The sequence below is a fragment of the Silene latifolia genome, unplaced genomic scaffold (genome assembly GCF_048544455.1).
Source record: "Silene latifolia isolate original U9 population unplaced genomic scaffold, ASM4854445v1 scaffold_150, whole genome shotgun sequence".
Classification (NCBI taxonomy): domain Eukaryota; kingdom Viridiplantae; phylum Streptophyta; class Magnoliopsida; order Caryophyllales; family Caryophyllaceae; genus Silene; species Silene latifolia.
In genome coordinates this window covers 1-17,782 of record NW_027413138.1, presented here as the reverse complement: position 1 = coordinate 17,782, position 17,782 = coordinate 1, and the positions used below count along the sequence as shown (strand labels likewise).

At 37.2% G+C, this 17,782-nt stretch overlaps 2 protein-coding genes across 2 annotated transcripts; both read right to left on the bottom strand.

The window, feature by feature from the left end:
* Window positions 1–704: 704 nt before the first annotated feature.
* Window positions 705–14,318, bottom strand: LOC141637834 (RNA polymerase II C-terminal domain phosphatase-like 1). The gene is made up of 17 exons (XM_074447254.1): window positions 13,342–14,318; window positions 11,651–12,127; window positions 11,179–11,389; window positions 10,920–11,077; window positions 10,768–10,838; window positions 10,489–10,594; window positions 10,299–10,382; window positions 9,458–10,147; window positions 9,145–9,208; window positions 5,459–5,586; window positions 5,313–5,366; window positions 4,105–4,201; window positions 3,062–3,279; window positions 2,871–2,954; window positions 2,307–2,372; window positions 2,153–2,220; window positions 705–1,803 (listed from the first exon to the last, which is right to left on the bottom strand). Exons 1-17 carry the CDS (start codon window positions 13,639–13,641, stop codon window positions 1,698–1,700), a joined length of 2,982 nt encoding a protein of 993 aa, XP_074303355.1. The 5' UTR covers window positions 13,642–14,318; the 3' UTR covers window positions 705–1,697.
* A 1,902-nt stretch (window positions 14,319–16,220) lies between these two features.
* LOC141637849 (epoxide hydrolase 1-like) lies at window positions 16,221–17,728 on the bottom strand. The gene is made up of 2 exons (XM_074447270.1): window positions 17,480–17,728; window positions 16,221–16,595 (listed from the first exon to the last, which is right to left on the bottom strand). The coding sequence occupies exons 1-2, from the start codon at window positions 17,596–17,598 to the stop codon at window positions 16,349–16,351; spliced, it is 366 nt and encodes a 121-aa protein (XP_074303371.1). The 5' UTR covers window positions 17,599–17,728; the 3' UTR covers window positions 16,221–16,348.
* Between the last annotated feature and the right edge of the window lie 54 nt (window positions 17,729–17,782).

Sequence of the window (17,782 nt, the reverse complement as noted above, 5' to 3'; positions counted from 1 at the left end):
ATTTAGTAAAATTTGACTTTTGATGGGAAAAAATTAAAATCTAACTTATAAACTTTAATAAGCTCAAAAAAAATATAAATATGCTCAAAAACAAATAAACTTTGAGGTAATAAGTTCAAAAAATACATATATGCTCAAAAACAAAAAAGTTGGAGGTAGTACATCCGATATATGTTCCTTTTTCTCCTTAAACACCAAGTCAAAAGAGGCCGAGAAATCGTTTCTTCAATGAAATGTACAGACTAAAATGATCGCCAGAGATTGAGATAAAAAGCAATATATTCATCTTATATATTATATACAAGTGATATGATAATCCGTCTACTGTTTTAAATGAAAATTTGTGCAGTCCGTCCGTCTACTGTTTTAAATGAAAATTTGTGGAGTCCATCACATGTACCACATTTGCTGCCAAATAATATCTAGTTAGGCCCTGTTGGTCCTGTTCTTTTGGACTGAAAGTCTGAAACTCATCTGATTTGAACTTATAGGATTTGAACTGAACTAAACTAAACTTATAGGATCTGAATTAAACTGAACTTATAGGATCTCACATGTAAAAGCTTGTTTGTTATAGGTGGATTGCGGAATCTTTTCATCTCGTTCATTTATTCACCTTTTCTATTCTTTACGAGGGATATTAAAGATAAACAAATGGTTAAGACGGAGGGAGTATCAGACGCGATTACACATGCTTGTACCAATGATAAACGAAATAAAATTGACATTAATACAGCAAAAACTAAACAAGAGCAATATATGCTTCCACTAATCGGTCGAAACATCATACAACACTCTTATACAGAGTAATAACTATTGTACAACATTTCACATCTACTTGTGTGTTCTCAACCAGCTCAATTCCGATCTGCTGCACTCCACATTGTCCGTTCTATATCCTAACCCTTACAAATTCAGGTCTGAGTCGACTAAGACTAACAAATTCGGTTTGTTGATAACTCCAAATTCGGTTTGTTGATAACTTGATTTGCCGAATTAGAACTGAACAGAAGGAAATAGCCAGAAGCAGCGACAGTTGGATGCTTTCTGTCACGTCAAAAAGTTGATTTCCCATCATCTGCGTGCAAGCTTGGCCGATACCTAAATCGTTAAAGTACAAAGAAACAAGACTTGTATGACTGTTTCTTCGTCAGCAACATCCTAAATGCAATAAAGTATCTATTGCCTGGATGTGCATTAACCTGACGCCTGAACGCTTGGAGGTTGATACTCAAGACATTCATGAACAGCAGCAATCTGGGGCTCCGACTCCAATATGCCCAGCCTGGACAGGAAAATCCGCTCTTAAGCATCCCCGAGGATGCAGAAGGGTCGACAAAATCCCTGTCTTGTTCAGCAAAATCCAGGGGAAGTCAAAGCCTCAACGGGGACTCTGATTTCGACTTCCAATCACTACAATATCTTACCGTTGATACAAGCAAACATTATCTGTGCTCATCTTGAAAATCGGGGATCCCGACAAAATCCCAGTCTTGTTCAGCAAAATCCAGGGGAAGTCAAAACCTCAAAGGGGACTCTGATTTCGATTTCCAATCACTACAATATCTTATCGTTGACACAAGAAACCATTATTACTGTGCTCATCTTGAAAATCAGGGATCGTTTTTAAACCCCTTCAGGAAACCGACTCTCAGGAGAAAAATAATACTCTGTAGGTTATATATACACACCACTTTTCAAGGCACGGGAGAAGCATTCCTCGGATATCTTGGAGATGGCATTTGCTGTAAAACCTGAGGATAATCGGGCTTCAATCGTTTGCTGGTAATCCCTTCCAATGACCTGCAGTTCAGACACAGTCAAGAACTGCACTTCCCATACATTTAAACAACTGGCAGATATCAGCTAGCTAATGCCACTAGGAGGAGGTACTCATGAGCTGGGTCTGAAACCCGTCAGCATCAAAACTGACTCTTGTGACTTTTTTAGACCCAAAAATTTTAACGTAATCCAACAGCAAACCACCAAAATATTTTGATTATATTCGCTTTATACAAAATTACATTGATGAAAACATAATTCTTGTCTATCTCAAGCGGAAGACATTAAGATCTTGTTATGAAGTACCCGTAGGGAAAAGAAAAAAAAAAAAGAAAGTTTAATCCCTTTAAAACAAAACAGAACTACTTACCTTGGAGAACCAGGACGTTTCAATTGACCAAGCATGGACTTGAGACTTGAAAGAGCTTTCTCTGCGGCCTGAAGAAAAGCAAGGCACAGAAAATGTCAATTGTCAATACCAATTAATACAGCACAAGACTTTTTCACCAAGAAAAACCTCACACCTGTAACTGTGCTTCATCCCATGTCAATCCCGTTCCCTTGCCAACAAGTTGCCCTTCTATTTTCACCTGCATTATATATAATGATATAATGAGCAATGGCTTGTTACTAATACCTTGGAGTAACAAGACAATTAAAAGTCCAATGTGAGTCACTTAGTTTGTAAAGTCATGCCCCGACTTCGAAACCCATTAGCATAAGTGAGTATTTTGTTTAGATGGTAGACATCATCACTTGATGATATAAAGGGGGTTGTTGCTTGTTGACATATAGAGTTTCAAGCCAAAGCTAACAATGCTACGGAGTATTTTTCAGGCAAAGAGGGTATTTCGGGCAAAGTGAAAATAATTTATAGAGGGGAAGTTGCAACTGAGCTTCTACCCAAAGAACTCCAGTGTAATTGAAATGATTGCAACATTTCTAGTCACACCTCCATCTGATTTTTCAGGTTAATACTTTTCCCCAAGCACATTTTCACTTGGTACTTATTTAGGACTAAACTATAAATAAACATCAAAAGCTCAATATCCCAGGATATGAAAGTAACATAAATTGATATTGAGTACCTCTGCACAAATTTCATCTCCTTGGATGGTACTAGTAGATGGAGATGGAGCTCTAAAATCAATACCTAGACCCTCCCTCGTGCACTGTCAAATATATAACAATCAGCAAGTCGAGCATAAAAATAATACAGAGTAATAAAAAAGTGTTGTCAGAACAAACACAAGTATGAATACAATTTATTGGCACCTACCAATTCTTTAAGAGCTGAAACTGGGCTCGTGGAGTTTCTAGAGTCATCCACACTAGAGTCTGGTTTTGTTGGCTCAATTGAAGGTATCATCTCCTCTTTAGCTAAGGCACTATCACCAGGAGAATGTGAATCACTTGGTTGTCTAATGTTATTGGGACTCTGACCCTTAGTCATGTCACTCTGCGGAGAATCTGACTTCACGTGGCTTAAGTATCGATCTGTGGATTATAATCTCGGAATCATTAATAGAAAATGCTAAGGGTACGAGAAATCATGTGAAATTTTCTGAGTATTGATCATAGGCTCGTAGCATTACGGCATCACCATGCTAAAGCAGCATCGACAGAAGAGAATAAAAATACATGGAACCCGTCAAAACATAATCACAGATTCACAGGGCACCACAAAATCAGGAAAAGGAAAGAAGGTGAAGTGATCACTTCTTTAGCATGTTTTGAATGCTTGTAATTGACTTCGGCTTTGGTTAGACTATTACAACATAGGAAGAAGTCCCATCTCCTGCCCTTTACTTGAATGACGCACTTAAATTGTTGCTTATGTAAATGAGGTTTTCCTTTGTGGTAAGCCCTATCACTTGTCATTTAATCATGTGAAATTTTGAAATGAATTTACTTTTTAATAGAGACTGACTGGCCACTTGACATGTTTTCAAAACAATTGCAACATGTTTTTTAATTAGAAGATTGAAAAGGCAGACATGATCCGTGTACAACAATTGAGATAAACATAACTTTATTAAAATCAGTGCATGGACTTTGTAGATAAATTACTATGATGTCCCAAGTCTTCAGTTACTCATGTCCCATATGGTCTGCGAGGGGAATTTGCGGATTGGGGCTTATTTATTGAGTCACTGCCTCACTGGAATGGAGGGAGTATGTACTATGTAGTATGAGCAATTGCAAACTAATGAAGGATATATACTAAGCTCCCAAGAATATTAGCGGATAATTAAGAAGGCAGCACAGAAAAAAAAAATATACTCCTGTTTAGTTATTTAGTATCCAGGCAGGGGGTCTCACCAGCCAAATTCATCAAAGCGGCCTCTGCAGCCTGATTTTGTGCTTCCTTTCTTTGAACACCGGTTCCTTCTCCGATTCGCTCCCCAGCAAAATAAGCCTGCATAAGCGATATTCCATACCAAAATTAATGGCAAGACAAGAAAAGACTAAATACAACGGAGTTAGCATGATCATGCAATGGATTGCATTTTATGGCAGCCTTCTAACAAAAGAACTTGACAACCACCAAAGTGATTAGGTTTTATATCGTAGATACCACTAAGTAGTTTGTGCATACATAATAAAATCAGTCACATAACCCACACCTTCATAAGATGAGTCAGGCACATACACACAGTCCAGAGAAAAATTAAACTACACAGGAGGGTTTTCTACTAGATAATTAAAAAAAGATACAGATAAAAATGCACATCATAAGCAATGGACAGACTCTCATCTAGTTACCCTAAAAAGACTGCCTCTACAAAGGCAAGCTTTATCTTAAAAGCAGCACCTTACTTAGCAACTTTGAATATTAAAATAACTTCTTGTAACAAAAAGGCACACTAATATTCAAACTGTATGCTGTACAGGCTCGTACCAATAATGTTGCCGTGACGAAAAGGAAACGGCTACTAAAGCCATTAAGATCATAAGTTCATAACTAACAAAATGATAAGTCAAATGAACTCCAAAAAATATAACTTGACAAAACTACAGCAATGTAAGATGACGGAAATTCTAAGCACCCTGTGGGTTTCAACTACACTGTTATCAACTTCAGCACATTTTCTCGCATTTCATATTCACAGATGATAAGACTGTTAAACTATAACTCAGAGGTCTGTCTCCTAGTCAATGAGACGTCACAAGTCCATAACTGCAAACTTAAACAGTAAGATACATGGCCTTTCCCCAGCTATGCATGTGAAAGGCAAATTTTGAATTTATTTGAATTGATCTAGGACCCCTATGCAAGGCTACGCAAATCATGCAAAAACTAATAATATATCTCAGTTATGAATGATTAAAACATCCTAGCAACCGGAGCAGTGAGCAGTGTAATAAGTAAAATGTTAATATAATCATTTTGAAGGAACTAAACGTAAGGAATAAATTGGAGAAGTAGTGTGAGATGAGTTACTGAAAAAAATAGATGATAAGAAAAAGGCAATGTGAACAGTCAAAAAAAAAATGTGTGTGTGTGTGTGCAAGTAAGAAAGGCTCACCTCCATGAAGAACCTCAACTCGATAGAAGGGACCAAGCGCGTCCTAAATTCAACCTACAGAACAGATAAATACACAAATAAATATAGACGGTAATCAATTGGATAAACGAAGCTACCAACTCTCTTAATGGCATTCTAAGCATTACCTTGGCTCCAACCCTTGCTGAAATGTCATGCAAAGCACCAGAAGGAGTTTCTGGAAATGTATTGCTCCGTTCGGACACAACTTCCAAATTCTTCTTGCTTGATGAACTACTTACGGGGAAGTTATCACCTTTGAAAAAGACAAGAATAAAGAAGTATTTAACCCTTGACATTTACGAAGCAAACTAAGAAAATTGCACAATAAAGGAACAATAATATTCAGGGGTGATGCAGCAGATACTGAAATTTACCTATGCCTAACTGAACATATGAAGTATGAATGAATTACCTGACCAACTTAAACAATTTATTGCAGAAAAAGAATTAGTTTAGAAGACAGGAGGAAAAGTTTACAATACCAAAACTTTACAACAAAGAAGAAGAACGGACTAATAACTAAAAAAAACTTGCCAAATAAAGGAACACTTCACATTTTGGGCTGAAACTCAAACTGAAGAATGTATTACATGACTTAAGTTACAGCAGATGCTTTTTTTTTATCAAGACGCACAATATAAAATACCACGCAAACTAACTACTGACATGCAAATCAAGACACGATCACAAAAGCAACTACAGAACTAATAGAAGATACATAACAACTAACAAGTGACACATAAAGTTTTTTAGGGCTTATTCTTCTAATCAAGAATACAGAAGCTTAAGACATAAAAAATGAGAGATATATCTCAAAGCAAACAGTACACGAGGTACATCATGAGTCATTAAACAAGAAAAAAGCTCAAATGAACAGGCAATCCTTACAAGTTCATTGAAGCATAATGAGATAGCATTAATGAAAGTCTATGGTTGAAGAATAAAGATACTTCCAAGAATATAACACACAAGAATTAAAAAAAAATATAAGTGCTAATAATCTTGAAGTGATCATTCAATTTAGGAACATCAAGAGCATGGGCTTGCCATATAGTCCCTACTCCCTAGAACTCTTGCAAAACATAATTATATAATAAAAACATAAAAGGATCATAATGCACAATCTTAACAAGGTAAGATCCGTAACAGTTGCTTCTATGATGCCACAACTGGGAGCAACCAATAACATCATCTCCACTTCAGGAGTACGTTATTTGTTGCAGTTGAAGAGAAAGTACAAGAACCAACACCCAGTTATAGCAAAGAAACCCAAAAAGGTGGTTCACAATTTAAAACAAGAAGAAGAAAAGATCCCATGAGCACTTTTAGTATGATAAAACCAGCTCAACCCACCAGAACAGCATCACATTTGGCACAAAGTCAACTTGCATAAAGTTTACACCAAGTCTATTCAGATAACTCGCGCCAGTGTAGAGAATAAGTTCAACCATGTGTGGAGAAAAATAGAGCAAAAGCTTCAATGAATGCATGCTTACACTAGTTTCAGCATGGATCCTTAGTCCTAACGGGTAGAGACTATAGTACAATTGTGGCAGTAGACAGTTCTTCATTCATCAACCAGCAGACCAATAATGTTGGTCGTCCAACCAATGAACTCAGTCAGAAGAACACATACGATATGTGTTTGTATATCACACTTGCCAACATACAAACAATATCGATAACACAGAAGCTTACCAAGTCAAAAGAACTTCTCACCATCATTTTATTTGTTCATTACCATAATCAGGATAGACTTTACCTTCAGTACAAACAGATGTTAATACCAAATGCCGCTTAAACATAATCAGTCACACTAACAAGCCCCTTTGCTACTAATATGTTTAGTATGCTTGAGGAGTTGAGGGAGATGGTCAAGCGGGACAAAGATAGATCCCAATTAGCTACCGCTCCATCTTACATATAGTCGGAAAGCAGCACCTTTAAGAACCATTAAAGTTTGAAACTTCTTACTAGAGTCCTGGTGCATCTCAACGCATGACAAAAAGATATCAAGATCATCAATATGGATTACTACTTAGGTTGAACCCATTTCATGAAGGTAACCAAATGATCCAAGAAGTAATTTGACAACGTTTCAGCAACAACACTATGTAGCCGGGTTGTGGTAAAACCAGCATATTTCAAGAGCATTGAAATAAGTAAACGGACCCTTTGAAGACATACGAATTTAGCAGTAACAAAATTTTCAATCGGTTAGCTGTGAAATTGACCGTTCCAATTAAGCAACAATAGCAGCAAAAAGATCTCTTAAAAGATACCTAAAAGGATGATTACCCACAGTTTGAACAAGTAACAAATTTTCTTTTATTTCTCAAAAGTCGCAGAAGCACCATTGGAATACCTCCTTGAAGAATAATTATGACAACAAAATTTCACACCTACTTACAAAAACCTAAGTAGACAAACTAAGGCCTATAATTATCTCGTCGATGCCCAAAAAATGCAGAATAGTTAGAAATTCGCCTAGGCCACGGGAAAAAATGGTGTTGAACTTGGGCATCTACAACAGGGGGGCAGGTGTCTGGAGCAAACTCTAACAGTTGTGTTGCATCAAATTTTACCTTTCTAACGCTGCCACCTAGGATAAACACAAAAGAACAAAGAAAGTAAAAAACACAGTACTAAGCATGAAGGCTTTGTTATTAATAATTTTATTATCCATAATTAATTTAAAAAATCATTAAATGCTACATCCAGCATATTCAATTCATCCTCTGAAGCTAACTTGATTTACAAAAAAAATTGGCTTAACGTAAGCATTCAAATGCCAGCATTTTATGAGTAACACACTCCATACATGGCGGTGGATTTCAAAACTTTATATCAATCACACTAGTGTTCTGAATTATGATAATGTCTGATCTTGATGCTTAATAATAATATATACTCCGTACAACCGTAAAGAGCTTTACTTCCACAAAACACGTTGTGGACTCCAATGATAATTGTACCCCATCAATACAAAGTATCCTTCCCATACCAAAGCAAGTGAAAACTATCCCAATGGCCGGACCACAAGCAAGAACAATTATGTGTGCCAGGATAATTGTTTAAATTTGGATCAACAGAAACACTTTCAACACTAAAATACCTTCTACTGTTGCTTAATTGTATTGACTGACGTTAACTGATTTTCCACAGTTAAAAGGAGCAACAAGAGAAAGCCAAGGGGTAAGACATGGATCCCTCTGTCTAGCTATCACATACAAAATTCAAACCCGCAGTCTCATAGTCATACATACATTCTAAACATAGTTAACCACCCTCTATCATATGCTTCAGCCTTCAAGACCCCAACTGTTTTCTGTTGACCAAGGCTACTTAATTCCAATGTCCCACTCTCGAAGACCATTAATTATTACCTACCCAAAGCCATGGTTATAGACTAATATCTTCCTTGTGAAAGACATTACCAGGATTCAAAACAAGGGAACAATTGGTAACTATGATGGTGCATTTAAAGCAGTAATTCAGAGTTCAGGCAATTGTTATGTATAACCTAATAATCGAGGGGAAAAACGCACTTAGAAAGTTATGCACTTTACCAGGATTCAAAACAAATACGAGTCTTGCAAATTATCTAACCAGGTAAGATCAGATGAAAGCAAACAATAATGATGCTTTACAATTTAAAAATTTATACAAAGAAGTTGAAAAAAACAGGTTAGTCCTCTAATAAGTTGTGTTTTAACAAACAGGTTAGTCCTCCAATAAGTTGGCAGTGCTGCTACTGTTCAGGCCAATCAATGTTATTGTGACAAAATTTAAATTTTGACTCACTGATTACCTTTGAACGACTGATGGCCCGGTAGTGAGTGATTTAATCTTAGTCTGTCATCTCTTCTTTGAGCCTGCAGATGAGGAAACTCAGCTTAGAATAATATTGGTAGCAATGCAGTATATGACAACGAATAAGCATTTAGTACTCTGTCCCACTTGACTTCTGCAATACAGAACTTTTTTTCTTCTAAAATGTATCTTCAACATTAACACACTTTTACTGTGACAATCAAGGTGGGACAAAGAAAATACTGCTGTAGATACTTAAGAAGCAAAGATTTTAGCCACAAGGCAATAGCCAAATGCAAAGACAAATTTACCTCCCTAGGAGGTCTCTGTCTTTCAGGAAAAAATCGATCTGGCCGAGTAGACCTATCCATTCTTTGATGAAAAGGAGGTGGGTGTTGCCTTTCAAATTGTGCACAATCGGGACCAATTGGGTATTCATTAGGCAATGGTCGACTTAGTGGTCCCGGGCTCATGTGATCCTCAACTGGAAACCAGCTCCCTCGTGATTGCATCCGCATAACAGGACCAGGAGCTTGGACTGGACCAGGGCCAGGACCGATGCCCGGACCAGGGCCAGCGATAGGCAGAGGCCCAGGAACAGGGCCCATAGTAGGTGCTTGTAGTGGAGGTCTGACAGGAAACGTAGCCTCATTCAGCAACATATCTCTAACATCATGCCCGTGCTGTAATATGAGAAGCCGCCTCCTCGTATCAGGATCAAGCTCAGATTCGGGCACTTCCCCTTCTTCTGGGGCGGTAGAATTGTGCAAGCCCGGGCCCAGCTCCGGAGAACCAATGCTACCTAGTGGTTTAACTGGAGGTCCTACTGGAGAGAACACGTTGGTATTGAAAGGTGTCACTGATGTTTGAGGAGTAACCTGAGGGATTGCTGTGGGAGGAGCAGCCATAGTGAAGGATAGAGAAGATGCCAGTGCAAGACCAAGATTAACATTTGTAAGAGGTGAGAGTGAAGGGGCAGAAGTTAATCCTAAAGTCGCTTCCTGTGAAACATAATATGGAAAAAACAACCTTGAGCCTAATTTTCTTGAAGTAATAGTAACAAACTTGTGTTAGGACTGCCCGGAACAACAAAACATAGAGAGGAAGAGAAAATGTATAACTAGCTTTACAGAATGGGCATAAAAGTCTTACCTTCAGCCTTCTTTCAACTTCTGCATCTGCCATTCCATCAAAACAGATCGGTTCTCTATTACCATTGGAACCAGAGACATTATCCTGTAAGTCGAAACATTCTTATTAGCATATTGCTGAAGGAGAGACAGGTAACTGAGAAGATACAGAAGACCGTCTTTGACTTGTCGTTCTTAGAAGAGAAGAATACCTCTGAAACCAAATAATTGCTCACATCAGGAGGGCAAGGGATGTCTTTTAGATCATCTTCAAAAGAAACTTCATTAATCCGTTGCAAGAGAACATCATCAAATTCTCTGTGACAAATACCACATGTTAGATGATGCCAGAAGAAAAGAAATATGAAGCACACAAACATAAGCAAGAACTCGAGAGAAAACTTTTGCAAGTAAAAGAATGTTAATGCACAAACAGTACTCCCAAAAGGCAAAAATATTTCCCACAGTACAAAGAAGTTTCGAAAACTTACTTAAAAAAACCACCTCGAACATTACATGCTACATTCCTAGCAACACAGAGGACAGGAATAGCATTGTTTGCCTACAATATGAAGTTACAACTTCTTAAAACAAAAGGAAAATGGAATAAGAAATTTGTGACCAGGTGGAGCATATTATATACCTCGGCCTGGGGTGCATAATATGGAGCAAATGCAGGAACAACATGCACTCGAGGCTGATCTTTCTCATCCCACACCTTTAAACGATCATCAATCACCAAAGCCATTTTGGGATGACAGATGCCATTATGAAAAACATTAAAAAGCGACTTCTTTGATCCTATAAGACAAACAAAAAACTATGAATGTGACTGTATTTCATAACAAAACTCCAGTTCATCAACATGAACATCCTCTACTTGCAATTATTTTAACTCTTACCAGACTTAACACACACAATACGATCTAAAACATCGGCTGGATTTATCAAATTAGAATCAGGATCAAGAAGCCTCCACATTTCCAAAGCATAATCTCTTTCAGCCATTGTACAAACATAAACCTCAAATCGTTTACGACCTTTGGCAGTTAAGTAGCTGCGTAGATCCTCCCATGCAGGTCTCAGTCTCACAAGAACACTTGTATCACGTATCTGAGCATGTACAACATTAAAACATCACCAAACAAGGACAGCTTACGCCTATAACAAAAATCGCCCAAGTTATTAACAGACCTATAGGCATGAAAACATTTGAGATATAAACTCACAAGTTTCATATGTATACATGTATGCAACTATGCTAGAATTCGCTCTTATTCACTGGGTTTGCTCTTTTTCTAAAGAGTCGTTTCACCCTTAACAGTTAAAAAAAATAGCATACATGTTTTCAGGCAAATTCTGCAGAAAACCAACCTGAGGATTTATTCGAGTAAGAACTATGTTTTTATCTTGTAATCGTATCAGGGGGCGAACAATAGTTTGGTGGTCGTCAGTGAGCGCTGGAACAACCTCTGCTTGAATTTTGTGAACTTTCCCATTGTCCACTACCTGATCAGTTTCCGCATACTGTTTTAATATAGATTTGTCATCCTGATAACGTTTCATTTCACCCGTCATGCCTGCAATACGTTGCGGGTCAGTTTCAAGACTAAGTCTCCTTTGCAAAGCCTCAATTCTATCCTCAAATGAACGCAGCGTGTTTGCAACGATCAGTGTCTCATCGAGGTCAAAAACAATGCCAAGACATCTAGGGTTCAACATCCCAAGGCAAGCTTCATATAACCCTGGGGCAACATTAAAACCCCAAAAGCAAGCGGTTCCACCATTCATCCTTCTAGACCGCATCGCCACAAGATGAATCTCCTCATCACCAAAGGGCACAACTATAGTCTGCAATCATAATATTAGAGTATGTCATTATAATATCATTTAATCAATAATTTTAATCCAAACAACTTGCTGTATGCAGGAAGACAGTATGTGACAGTTAATAGCACTATATCAGGGAAGGAGCTGCTGCAAAAGATGGCACACAGTTCATGTACAATAAACACATAGACTGATTTTGAGTGACAAAGTCAAAACCCAAAATTTACATAACTCCGAAAAAGTCCAGATCTATACAGCTCCATCAGTACCAGCTAAATTGAACATTACACCACTTAAGTTAGTTCAAATGACTCAGTTCACCACTCATGTCATTAAGCAAGACCCATGTCCACATCAGCTATGTTATGCAGACTTATTAGATAATAAAAGTCCTCTTCTCTTTGGCTCATTTAGTGAATACAGCATCCATAATCAACCCAGTTCCAAACTCATGTCAATGTCAAACCCCTTATATACATTGCTCCGAAAGTTCCAAACTACAACTTCTGTTCATCATATTACTTTATGTTGGTCCATATAGTTAAAGATTACTCTAATTTTTATCACAAATTACACTTAAATGTTACAAAAATCCAACACAAGTTTCTTTAATTTAGAGTGTTCAGAATCTATAACGAACCCAGTTCACGAATCATGGCCAAAACCCATAAATTCAAATTACTCCAATAGGTCTTTAATCACATCCACAACTCTTATTCATCAAATTCTTCAATTATTTAGGTTATTAGTCAATATAAATCAAAAATTACATTATATGATCAACAAATCCCAGGCATGTTTGTTCATCTAGTGTGTCCAGCATCCAATCCACAACTAACCCAGTTCAAAACTCATGTCAATGGTCAAAACCCATGTTCAAATTACTCCAAAAACTCTCAAAATCACAACTCTTATTCATCATACTACTTCATTTAAGTTGGTCAATATACTTGAGATTACTTAGCAAACTAATTTAAATTACTAATTAATTGTATGTTGACTTCATTTAAGTTGATTCGATCTCAACTCAAACTCATAAATTACTAATTGATTCGATCTCAAGTCATGTCTGTCGTGTATTTACGAGCTAAGCTAGCTAATATCTGCAAATATTCATATTCAATCAAATTAACTTCATTGTCACCTTATGTCTTTACTCGCTAAGCTACAACTACAAATAACTAAAGTTTTTTCTCGTGCTGACGGGATTTGAATCCAGGTCATGTTGGCGTTACCTTGTTTTCTTTGAGACAGATGGAATGCAAACCAAAAAGTTGCGTTTCTTGTTGTTGTGGATGAAAATACGACTTCAACTCGATCAATTTGAAGCAAACTCCGTATGATTGTGATGAAATTGTATAAAGAACAGCAAGAGGATGACATCTTTCACCTCCTTTTGATAATCCCTTAATCTTCAACCCCTTCTTCAACAATTCTACTAATCCATATGAATTCGGGTTTTTGTTATTGTCGTCGACGTATACTTCCACTTCTCCTACTACTTTTTCCCCATCATACAACACCGTTTTCATCATCTTTTCTTATATAAATCTAGTAATTTAAATTAATTCTATCCAATTTTACCCTTTAGAAACCCAGATTTAGAAATTATTACCAATAATTATAATTAAAAAACATGAGAAACTAAAAAAATATCAAAAGAATTATCGTTTATGTGAGAAGACCGTCTCAACCAAAACCCGAACGTTCTCGAGAATTTTAGATCTGCTACTACTAACGATGATTATAATCAAAATAATCAATCAATTGGTCTTCTTGTGTTTAAATCCAGATTTCAACTAAAGGATCTATCAATCAAAGATTAATAAAAAACACAGATCTAATCAAAAAGAGGTGAAAATTAGGGTTTGTAAATCGTAACCGCAGAAATTACAATCAGATCTGTAGAAAAAAGAAGAACACCGATCGAAGCAATAGATTGATTGATTATTAAGTCCTGTATTTCGTAATTTGATTGATTGGTTGATTGATATATAAAGATTTTAATTAGGTTTTCTGTAATCAATCGATTTATTGAAATTGAGTTGTATTGTGTGAAATTTAATCGGCGATTTAAAAGAGGGAAAAGGGGGAGGCGATGAGAAACCCTAGGGGTAAAATGGGAAACTCCGGAAAAAAGCTGAGGTGATGAGGTAGGGATTGTGTGATTGAGGTGGGAGGAATTTATTGGTTTTATAATGAGGTCGTAATTAAGAAACCTTGTTATTTCTTGTGATTAAATTATCATCTTCTTTGTGACTAGTGGTGTTACGATTTGGTTTAGGTTCCACACTTCTAGTTTGGTTCGACTTCCACCTATTTTTCTATTCTACTACTCCCTCCTATTCAGGTATTCTTCCCTATTTTCATATTCGGTTATTCGGGTTTTCTTCCCTATTTTCTTTTTTGGGTTGATTTGTGTGGTTCAAATTCAATGGCATGTGGGGTAGTGTGTTTTGTGTGGTCCAAATTAATTTCCTTATTTCTTGGGTAAAAAATAAAGGGAAGAATATAATGAATAGGAGGGAGTATAATATAGGGAGACTCATAAACAAAAAAATATGGGCGAATTGTGTTAGTCGTCGGTAGAGGTAATTGGTAGGCCAGGTTAGGTGGATTGGACGGGGTGGGCCGGGTTGTTGTGGAGGAGGCCCGGTCTACGCCTCGGGCCAAGAATGGGAGGTTGGGGCCATAGCGGGTCGAACTGAGGAAGAGGTGACCCTAAACCGGCCCAGTTTGTTAGCGGGCTTAGTGGGTTTGGTGGGGAAGTGATCGGGCCGGCCTTTACCAATCACAACTCAAGACCGACTCGGGTAGGTTATACGAGCCATGTTGGCCAAGGTGCCGGGCTGGAGGGAGTGGAGGGGAACTGGGGAAGTCCCGTGAGTGGAGCAGACCAGCTCGCAATGATGTCCAACTCTAGTTGTAGGTTAGTAGGGTTGGATAATTGGATGTCTCTAGTTTGCAAGAACACAAATTCGAGTCAAGTTAGAAGGTTATTATGAGATTGGAGAAATTTGGATCAAACCTGATCATTTTTTGGTGTAGGGTTATTGAGGAATAATGGTGAATTTAACGGTCTAGACTAAAGAGGGAGCGTTTGGTTCACTCAATAAAAAGGTGTCACTTTGTTGATTAAGGTAATAAAATTACCTAAGAAAATACAAATCATGTGAATTAATTTACAATTAACAATTCATGTGAATCTATCAAACGTGTTTGATTGTCAATGTATAATTTTTATTCCATAGGCATTTCCAATTACCCATGACTGGTAGGGAGTTTAGAACATTTTGTTCGGAAAAAATGACAACCAAACTATTTTTTTTGTTTCTTTTTTCTGAAAAAACAACTCCTCTCTATACCAAAATACGAGGTATAAGTTTGAAATGAGTCAACCTCATACGAAGTGTTTGTTTAACAAAAGTTAAGTTTCATTTATGACAAAAGTACGACTTTCACTGACTTTTTCAAGGGACGGCGACCAACCATTGAAAGATGATAATAATAGAAGGACAATAATTATATCCATTAATAAATCATGTAGGCTCCCTTGAAAAGTAAAAGAGCAAGAAACCAGAGATGTACATAGGCTACACGGCCCATGGATCTGGCTAGCCTATTCATGATTGGCTGGCTGGGCAGTCCAAGACCAAGACCTTTTCGGTTAAGCACAAGCACGTAGTTAGTTGGGGTCGTTGGGTTGCAGATAGGAAATGCATTTTCATCAAAATTTCATCTGGTTAAACTCTCTTGTTCCAATTTCCAAGTATGAGGTTGGGGTTCGAATCTTACCCGCGACATAGTACGTTCATTTGAACCCAAAAAAAAAAAAAAAAACATTTTACGTGAAGTGGAAAAAAATTACGGAGTGGGAATTTCCTCTTAGCTAGAAGACTCGATAAACAACTTCTTCTATTACGATGAATTTCCTAGGAGACCTAGGTTCAAGCCACCCCAAGAACAAAATTTTGTGGAGCATTCTTGGCCTGAGTTCATGCCTAATAGATTTCGAGCCTATCACTCTCGGAGTCTCAGGTGGCTTACGTGGTATATACGTGGTTTGCAGGCTATCACGTACACCCGAGGGTTTACCCAGTGCGCACCGAAAAAAAAAAAATCATAATAAACCTCTATTCAACTGTTTACAATGTTTACGGCAAAGTTATCATCTTACAAAGTTTTTGCAAACAGCACTAGATTCAAATAGCTATGTTTATCAACGAAAAAGATGTCGAGTTTTTATGGATGGTCAGCCAGGAAATCAAGGATGAGCTCATTGACTACTTCAGGGAACTGTTCATGAACAAAATGAGTACCTTCAGGTACATATATGATGGTCAAATCAGGGGCAAACTCTTTGACCTTTCCGCTTTCAATGTTCTCTTGTATTCCTGGAAACTTGAAGAAGTAATCTTTTCTACCCATTATTAGCAATGCGGGTTGTCTCAGTATCGGATCTAGTATATCATATGTCTCGGTTGTGGACCTAGACATACAGAAAATGCAACTCAATATTAATACCAGTTAATATAGCTTTTGTATATCATAGCAGCTGTATATGCTTATACATCAATCTATGATCAGTTAATTATCAGCCAGTCAGTGGCAGAACTAGGATTTACTGTTAGGGGGGCGGAAAATTTCACCTGAGGTGAACGAGTAGGGACATAAGGCAAACTCGTAAAAATTTCGAAAATTTAACTAAATTTTCATTTTTCAGCGGGGCTAGCGCCCCTGCTACCTATTAGAGATAATAATATTATATCTTACGATTATAATATTCTTATCTTATTAGGAAAGATACAATATTACTAAATATATAGTTTCCTTATTCAATATAGTATATCTTTCCTAATAAGATAAGAATATTATAATCGTTGTATCAACCATTTTGATTTAGTATTGGTTGGTATCGGTTATATATAAACCCAATATCAACTTCAGAGTTCAGAATTCAGATGTTAAATATCGGCTAAGTAAGGGTCGTAACATCCATATATATAAAAATGGTGCGCAGTAAACCAAAAAATCTTTAGGTATCCAGCAAAGGTTAAAGGCAAATTCTCATTTCAGATGGGTCTTTTCCGTCTGAAATTAAGACGGAAATGTCGTCATTTTGTAGTAAAAAGTGACCATTTGACAAAATGTTATTGTTCACATTTTATTAGAAAATTGTCTTTGGTAACGTTTTATCAAAAATGGTTACATTTTACCGTAAAAAGTTCATCTTAATTTCGGACGGAAAATCCCGTTTTAAAGGGGACTTGTTGAATATTTAACCGGGGATAAACTCTATGAGTGAGTTGATATTGTTATGCCACACCGCAATTTACAGAAGATTAATTGAAGTTGAGAGGTAGAAATTTATACCTATATGGAACTTGTAATGCAGTCTGAAAACCCGAGTTTTCGTACAAAGACCCATAAACTTCAAGATCTTCATCTGAAAACCAAGGGGGTAAGGGAGCTGAAGGCGTGACTAGGTCCATTATCTCTTGGTTTTCTTCAGCGATCGGTATTTCGCTCTTGGAAAACAGAATGTAAATGTTCTTTACCACTGTTTTTGCATCAAAACGGCCGAAGTCAGCTTCTGCTCTTCCAGGTTCCTGTCAGGAAAATCGTCAACACATATTGAGTCCTCAACACTTCAATTTACGCAAAAACAAATATAAT